The sequence below is a fragment of the Drosophila kikkawai genome, chromosome 2L, assembly GCF_030179895.1.
Source record: "Drosophila kikkawai strain 14028-0561.14 chromosome 2L, DkikHiC1v2, whole genome shotgun sequence".
NCBI lineage: Eukaryota > Metazoa > Arthropoda > Insecta > Diptera > Drosophilidae > Drosophila > Drosophila kikkawai.
This window is the reverse complement of record NC_091728.1, coordinates 9,454,501-9,462,827: the sequence shown is the minus strand read 5'-3', so window position 1 is coordinate 9,462,827 and position 8,327 is coordinate 9,454,501. Positions and strand designations below refer to the sequence as shown.

General features: G+C 43.5%; 2 protein-coding genes across 2 annotated transcripts; both read right to left on the bottom strand.

Annotated features, from left to right (window-relative positions):
* Nucleotides 1–9: 9 nt before the first annotated feature.
* LOC108085330 (cilia- and flagella-associated protein 91-like) lies at nt 10–3,387 on the bottom strand. Its single transcript, XM_017181886.3, has 4 exons — nt 3,016–3,387; nt 2,855–2,950; nt 2,550–2,787; nt 10–2,493 (listed from the first exon to the last, which is right to left on the bottom strand). Exons 1-4 carry the CDS (start codon nt 3,275–3,277, stop codon nt 96–98), a joined length of 2,994 nt encoding a protein of 997 aa, XP_017037375.1. The 5' UTR covers nt 3,278–3,387; the 3' UTR covers nt 10–95.
* Nucleotides 3,388–3,745: 358 nt separating this feature from the next.
* Nucleotides 3,746–6,659, bottom strand: LOC108085329 (cilia- and flagella-associated protein 91). Its single transcript, XM_017181885.3, has 3 exons — nt 6,342–6,659; nt 6,039–6,282; nt 3,746–5,957 (listed from the first exon to the last, which is right to left on the bottom strand). The coding sequence occupies exons 1-3, from the start codon at nt 6,589–6,591 to the stop codon at nt 3,794–3,796; spliced, it is 2,658 nt and encodes an 885-aa protein (XP_017037374.1). The 5' UTR covers nt 6,592–6,659; the 3' UTR covers nt 3,746–3,793.
* Nucleotides 6,660–8,327: the final 1,668 nt, after the last annotated feature.

The following is an 8,327-nucleotide window of genomic DNA, read 5'->3' as shown; positions in this document are numbered from 1 at the left end:
GAAATCAAGTAGAATCTTCTTAGGATATTTATTTAGTTTTTTTTTTTCGGTACTCCAAGGTAATGAGAATGGCGTGTTGAAAATATCTAGATCAATTATCGAAAACTAAAGATCGTGGATTCGTGTTTTGCATAGATATAAATCTCTTCACCCCCCGAAGACTCTTCGCCAAGGGAATTTGGAGATTTCTTGGCTACCAAGATATTTTCTTCAGTTTCTTGTTCCACCATATTTGTGGATTCTGACGATTCTTCGTTAACTGCTTCTTCGTATTGAATTTCGGTAACAGATTCAACCGGTTTAGGGGGCGAGTTTTGGGAAGAGCCTTTCAGACTTTTTAGATTCTCACTATGTTCCAAAATATCTACGACACTTGTAATGCTACATATGTCCGTATCGGGCTGGTTCATTCGAGTGTCCGTTTTGAGCAAAGTTTGGCTTTTAATAAGAGTATCTAAAATATCGGAGTTTCCTGAATCAACGTTTACCTCATCGGTTTCCAGCACCTTGGTAACCTTGTCTTCTTTAAACTTTTTAACCAAGCTTAGTAATTGGGCTCCCAAAAACTTGTTATCTGGTATTGAGTCTTGGGATACCGTTGTCCTTATCTTTGGCTTGTGGTGGCAAACCCTAAACATGGCAGTACTAGGAGACACCACGATGAGATCGGAGGGGTTGACAGCCGGCGGATGCTCGATGTTGACCAATATCTCGTCGAATATGTCGTCAAACAGACCGTTATAGGTTTCGGTCACAATCCTTTCTGTTTCCTCCATCCAGCGTCTGCCGGGCACCGCCTGTCGAATTAGCTTTCGTATGATGGCCTCGGCCTCGTGCCAGGAGCCCACCGAGCTGTCGCTATCGAATTCACTCTCCGAGGAAAAGAGGTACAGATCATTGTCTATGAGGCGATCGATCAAATCGCTGGTCATGGTAGAGACTACGTCGAACGGCTCGAGTTTCTTCCACACTGTCCCGAAGATCACATCTTCCACTATGTACTGGGCAATCAGATGATTTTCGTGGGTCTTAACCGCTGCCTCCATATCCGGAAAAACCATCTTCAGCAACATCATTCGCAGGGGAACAAAGGTTAGGGGGTTCTGGACCTCCTTAAAGCTTTCCAGCCACTTGCTTATATCATTATCAATTTGCCTTGCCATCTCGGTGACTGTGTCCGCAGCTTCATTCGCCATTACCTCATATATGTCCTTCGTCAACACGGTATCGACAAACTGCTGCGAGGTATCCTGAAGCCCGGAATAGGAATGCTGGAATATCTCCTCATACAATAATCGCATGACGTTCTCCTTTTGCCTCATTCCCGCCTCGCTTGCCTCCCGCCTCCAGCGTTCCCTTTGAGCCACAATGGAGAAGAAGTGAAGCTTGCGCTGCTCCTTGAATCTGTCCATTTCGTCGGCAAGGAATTGCATAAGCGAGCCAATATATGTTCCTTCATAGGTGCGAATTAAATTCTCCAGATCCTCGTGTCCTCTTGAGCTCGACTTCACCGCTGTAAGCGTTGCACGCTTGGGCCTTGGGGGGCGGTGAACATATTTCGGAGCTGTCATTTCAGAGTAGCGAGAGTAGCGAGAGTACTTCCTATGGTCATATATCTCGCTCGAAGAGCTGCCCCAGCGATTCAATTGTATTCGTTTTCTTCGGCACTGTGGATGTGCCTTGACATCCGCCTGCGTCCTAAGGGTTTTTAGGGACTCATAGAGCCTCTGCAGATTGTCGTCGTTGCAGAAGTTTTGCTCGTACTCCCTGACGTACTCCTTGGGCTTGGACCACTCCTTAAGCTTGCTGAATGGACACTGCACATTCTTCATGCTCACTCGCTTCTCCAGGTCATCGATCCTTAAGTCAAATGCCCGTCGTCCGGTTATCGTCTCAAAGTTTCGACGTGCGGGATCGACGCCGTGCCTTATCACAGGACCGTAGAACTCGGAGCACGGAGATCCAAGAGCTTGCATGGGGCCCTGCTTCTTCCACTTCAGCAACCTGTTGGATAGCTTGGCATCCAAGCGTCGCATTCCTCGCTGGAACTCAATCTCGTTCTTGTGCAGACCCGCCTGACGCCGTTTCTCGATTCCCTTGCAGGCCTGTTCGATTCTAATCTTGGAAGCGGCGTGCATTTCCTTCTCTCGCTTGTCGAACATCTTGATTACGATCTGGAGCCGCATCATCTGACACTCCTGTATGAACTCCTCACGCTCGATCCACTGCTCCCATTCAAAGGCCTCCAGTAAGTCCCGTAGTTCTGGTTTTAAGGCGACACTCCTGGCCGCTTTGATGAGCCTCTTTGAGTTTGTCTTAATGGCCTCATTGAAGAGCCACCGCCTCCTGGCACGTTCCAAAATCTCAACTTCATGCAGTCCTGGCGGCTTTTCGCCGGGAAGTATCTTGGCTAGAGAGAAGAGCTCGAGGGTTTCCGCATTTTCTTTATTGCTTATCTCCGGTAAATAGGCCAATGTCTGAGCAGAGGATTCCCTGGAAATAAGGGATTATATGGAGGACCATCTTCCTCGAAATTTGTTTGGTCATACCTATATAGTGTTTGTGTGGTCTGGTCCTTGAAGGGTCGATTGTCCATGTATTTGGGAAAGAAATCGCACTTGTGTTTCAACTCCTTTCGGATGGGCTCTGCGGAATTTAGCCTGACCTCTTGAGTAGCAAATTCCGAGTGTCGAGTTTTAAGAAAGTTGAAACCCGGCGCGTTAAAATGGCATTCACTGTCTGTTCGCGGCAGTTTCCCAACATTGCGGACGGCAGGATCGTTTTCGCCTAAGAATTAATTTTAAAATTATTTTAGTAGACACTCCGAAAGTTACAAATTTGCATATGGACCTACCCCCAGTCATTCGGACACCGGATGACCTCCTGTTGGAACATAAAGTGCGTGGGCTATCGCTGCCTCTGTGGGACAGCTTCCTTTCAACACGCTCAACTGAAATATTACCACTTACAAATAAAACATATTTTGAGGACCTGAAGATGTGTAATAGGACTCACCGCCCGCTGGCATTCTGGTATCTGAGGATTTGGTGATCAAACACGAAGTTAGGCCCTGTCCAATGAGCCTCTCATTTTCGTTAACCTTTAACGCATCTCCAAGACTGAGCCGCTGGCTTCCATGGTTAAATGTCACGCGTTTCTTCTGTCTTGAAGATTTTTCATCTTTGGTTTGCACCTCAGGTGGCGTGGCTTGTTTATTTTCGCGAATAAACTGAAGTATTCGCTCCCTGCGGAAAGTCTTCTCCTTGGACGATAGCATTTGTAAGTTATTTTTGTTTAATTGTCGGTATACGAGACTTGAGTATTTTGTTGTGGGTGTATTTTAGGTTTTTTTTTTAAGGTGATTTATAAATTTTCTGTTGTTATATAAGTGGCTTACTGGGTTATCAGAGCTAAGCTTTCTTACTGCCATTCCCGCTCAAGGTATTTTAGGTTGTGTGAAGCATTAGGTTAGTAGTCAGGAATTTCCCCTCGCCAGGCAACCGACCCGCTGCTAGGGAGCACTCAACTTGTTTGTTGGGCCAATCGATGAGACTCGAACCCCCTAGAGGAGCTGCTATTACATTTTTAGTCCACACGCAATGAGCGTGTTAAATATACATATAATGACTCTCAATATCATGCAGGAATACGAAAAATTCTGCCATGCAACAATAACAGCAACAATGATCACAAATTGTAAAAACTGGCTAACATATAAATTAAAGGATTTAAAATATAAATAATTAAATTTATTCAAAATATACAGGTAGTAAATGTGTATAAAATGGCCAAGTCAGTCACGGCTTGACGGCGATAAAGGGAGAATTAAGCTGGTCAGAGAAGGAATAATCTCATCGTCTTCATATACATTTTCTATATTAATTGTACTCTCGGGAAGCTCGTGTTCCTTATTCTTATAGGTCTCCATGACTACATATCTGGTTTCCATGTAGGGTTTAAACTCCTCTGTTGGTGCAACGCTTAAACGGTTATTTTTCTTTATAAGACTTAACACTTGGGTATTAATATAATGGCTTGATCCAGAGTCAAATAGATCTGAAGGCATATCTTGAATGGGCGTCTTTATTGGATAATCCATATCGAGGTGTCGCTGTGGGTATACGGTATGAATTCCAGTTAGTTCATGGGGCTTTAGATTATATGCGTTGAAAATGATTTCATTAAAAATGTCATCCAGCAAGTCGTTGTAAATTTCGTAAACGTTTCGCTCGGTCTCCTCCTTCCAACGTATTCCGGGTACCGATTGTCGAATGAGCTTTCGTATTATGGCATGGGCCTCGTACCAGGAGGTCTTCCGCGGACTTTCGCACTCACTATCCGTGGAGAACAAGTACAAATCGTTGTCAATCAAACGATCGATAAAATCGCTGGTCAAGGTATTGGCCACGTCGAACGGCTCCAGTTCTTCCCACACCCTTCCGAAGATAACATCTTCCACTATGTACTGGGCAATCAGATGTTTTTCGTGGCGCTTAAGCTCTGCATCCAGGTCCGGAGAAACCATGTCGCGCAGCATCACCCGCAAAGGAATATAGGTGAGGGGATTCTGGATCAGCTTAAAGCTCTCCAGCCAGCGGTCTATATCCACGTCTATTTGCTTGGCCAGCTCGGTGACCGTATCGGCGGCCTCCAGTCCGGCGATGCTATCCACATCGTCCGTCAGAATGGAGCTGATATACTTATCTGTGACGTTGTTGCTAATCCTAACCGAATTTTGGTATATCTCCTCGTACAAAAATCGAAAGTTACTTTCTTTCTGCCTGAATCCAGCCTCAAGTGCCTCCCGTTGCTGGCGCTCCTTCTCCGCCAGCAAGTTGATGAAGTGTAGTTTCCGAAGCTGCTGCAACCTTATTGTTTCCTCCCAGAGGAACTGCATGCAAAGGCCAATTGCAGTGCCTTCGTAGCTGCTAATCATATTGTGCATGGCCTCGGAAGCTTGGTCCTGCACCAAATTATAAGCGTTGTGTTCGAAAAAGGGCCTCATTCTTGAGGATCTCGCCTTTGGAACTTTATATGATTGCCTAACGACTTCATCATGTCTGCCATAAATGTTTTTGTACATCTTATAGTCCACAAATGATGCTTTTTCTTCTTCTGCATAGTGGAACTTTACTTTGCGGCACTTGGGCGCTGTGACTTCGGCTTCACCGGCTTGTCTTAAGTATTTTAACGAATTGTAAAGACTCTGCAGAGTCTGCTCATTGCAAATGTTCCTCTCAGCTTCTGCAAGATATTGCTTAGGCTTGGACATTAGATTGAGTTTTTGGAATGGACACTTCAGGCTTCGAGCGATCACTCGTTTCTCCAGTTCGTCGATTCGCAAGTCGAAGGTTCGTTGACCCGTTTTCGAGCTGAACTGCCGACGTGCTGGATCCACCCCGTATCTCATTTGCGGGCCGTAGAAATCGGAGTACGGCAATCCCAGGGCTTCCATGGGTGTCTCCTTCTTCCACTTCCTTTGCTTCTCGTAATTCAAGCGACGGATGCCCCGCTGGTAGGCGATTTCATTCTTGCGCAAAGCTTCCTGGCGCCGTTTCTCAATACGCTGACAGGCCATTTCGATTCGAGCCTTGGAGGCGGCGTGGATCTCCCTCTCACGCTTATCAAACATCTTTATCAGGATCTGGAGACGCATCATCTGGCACTCTTGTATGTACTCCTCCCGCTGTATCCAATGCTCCCATTCAAAGGCCTCTACCGCGGACTTGTATTTTTCCAACCTTAGATTATTCTCAGAGATTTGTAACCTCTTTCGATTGATCTTCACAGCCTCGTAAAAGGACCATCGCCTGCGGGAACGCTCGAAGACCTCGACCTCATACAGACCCGGTGGTTTATCTCCAGGCAATATAGAGGGCAGTATAAAAAGCTCTCTGGGATTTGTTTCTGTGGCATAGGGTTCTGGTAAATAGGCCAACGTCTGCGCCGAGGATTCCCTAGGTATGCGAAATATTAGCTACATTTTTGGGAAGAATCCGAAGGCACTGCAAATCGTAGGACGCTAAAAGTTATCTTACCTATATAGTGTCTGTGTAATTTGATCCTTAAAGGGCGCGGGTGCGTCAACATATTTGGGAAAGAAGTTACATTTATTCTTCAGCTCCTTGCGAATCGGTTTTGAAGGTTCCAAAACTAGAACTTGTTTGGCCAAATTGGAGCTTCTTTCTGCAAGGAACTTGAGACCAGGGGCTTGAAACTGACATTCGCTGTCTGTTCGAGGCAGTTTTTCCGGCGGTTTTCGTACAGCCGGATTATTCTCCCCTGAAAACATAAGGGGCAAATATTAAATGTAAATATTATATTCCACCAGGTTAACTCACCGGCAGCCAATCGTAAATCCATGGAGGGTGTTGTAATCAAACATGACGTTAGGTCTGTCTTCTTGGGACTTGCTTTGGACTTAGGAGGAGGTACTTTTGGTCGCGTTTCTATGACTTTGGTTGCTTTCTTTACAGGAGTAGGAATAGCATTAGTATCTTTGGACCCTCGGTTCTCCAGAATGAATTTCAAAATTCGCTCTTTCCTCTCCTCCTTGGCTGAAGTTTTCGTTTGTTTCTCACATTTTCCCATGGTAAGATTTCTGTATTTCAGTTATGTTGTAATTCATGTGAAATTTAAAATTGTTTGAGTATGCTTTCGGCCTACTTTATTACGAATAGAAAAGAAATGTGTTAATCAATTATTTCTTTTTAATTATTATTTTAACGCAACTAAATGGTTATTTTGGTATCCAATTATGATTAATATATTTTTCGTCGTTTTCTTTTTTTTTTATTAAAAACATTACCCTAATGGCTTTTAGCTCATCAATATCAATTTAAGGCAGTGAAATGGTCAACATTTAACCAGCAAAATCCTGAAATCTCGCAGGAATATATACAAATGACCTTAAATGGGTTCTCTTCCTTTTTGAACCCACCACCCACATCCTCGGCGGCACGTTAATCATTTATTATCCGACATGTCTGTGATTATTTAGCTTTTTGTCTTGGCTCGGCGGCCATATTTCATTTTCTTCTCAAGCTTTAAATTTTTTAAGTCATTGAAGATGCTTCTTGTGAACTTCCCGGACTCCTGCTAACTAATTTTGTGTAATAATTTATGAGTAAAGTTTACTCCGCACTGTTTTTAGGGGAATTGGGGTGGTGGTGGCTCTGTTGCGAAATGCTTTTCGATAAGAAGTGTTTTTGACGATTAAGCGCAACACTCGAGCAAGTTGTGGGGCGTAAATTGTTGTTTTTCATTGCCAGCTCGAGGGTCTTAAACATTAAGAGTTCTTTTGTGGGCAATTTAATTCCGTCCTGGTTGTTGTTGTGGGCCAAAGTTTTCTCACAAAGCCAACACAGAACAAAGACAGGAGCGGTTTTCGGGGTCGGTCTTGAAAACTTGACCCATTTTGACAGCTTCACAGATTGCCAACTTTTAATTGGCATCAATTTTTATCAACTCCGGAAGCGCACTTCTCAACGGCCCCCGATTGAGGAGGACTCATGTTCGTGCTTAGCAGGCACATTAATTATAGCCTAAAGGCTCCATCTCCCCTCCAGCACACTTTCCCATTAATTACCTTTGCTAAGCATTTTCCCCATTTATCAGACTCGACGCCATCCCGATTGCTCCTGGTTCCGCTGCCTGGTATAGGGTATGGCAATGGGTTCACAGGGCTTTCCTGCTGCCTGCGTGACCCCATCAAAAATAATGATGCTAATTAGGCAACAACGTTTTCGTCGAATGTTTAAACCGATTAGAGCGAGTGCCAAAATCTACCCCAGGCAATCCTAGGAAATCTGAGTCCTTGAAGGTATTTTTCTTACAATGTTAAACGGCTTGGCAAAAAAATATTCTAGCAACCGTAAACTTTTCCTTGCAGTTATTTTCGGTAATCTATTGTAAAATTAAGTATCAATTCCTAAATTTCATTTTTTAAATTGTTTTAATAAATAATATTAATATAAATAGAAAGCTTTTATTTCTGTGTGGGAATATGAAATAATTTATGCTATTTTAATAATTTTGACGGTCAGAGTGTTGCGAAAAATCTAATTCAGGATAAAAGGTTACAAAGAAACGGTTTAAGGTAATTGTATGGTTTATAAAAATAAATATGTTTTGTATAAACAATTTCGGTAGTACCAATAAATAAAAATCTAAATTTAATCTATCAGTTCGAAATGAGTATACATTTTATATCCCCTAAAATAAATTTGATTTATCCGCCACAGTCTACCAAAGAGCTGAAAATGATCGATGTATCGATAATAATTTCTTCCATCTCTAGGCTACTAACATGTGTTGTTAAATTTTAC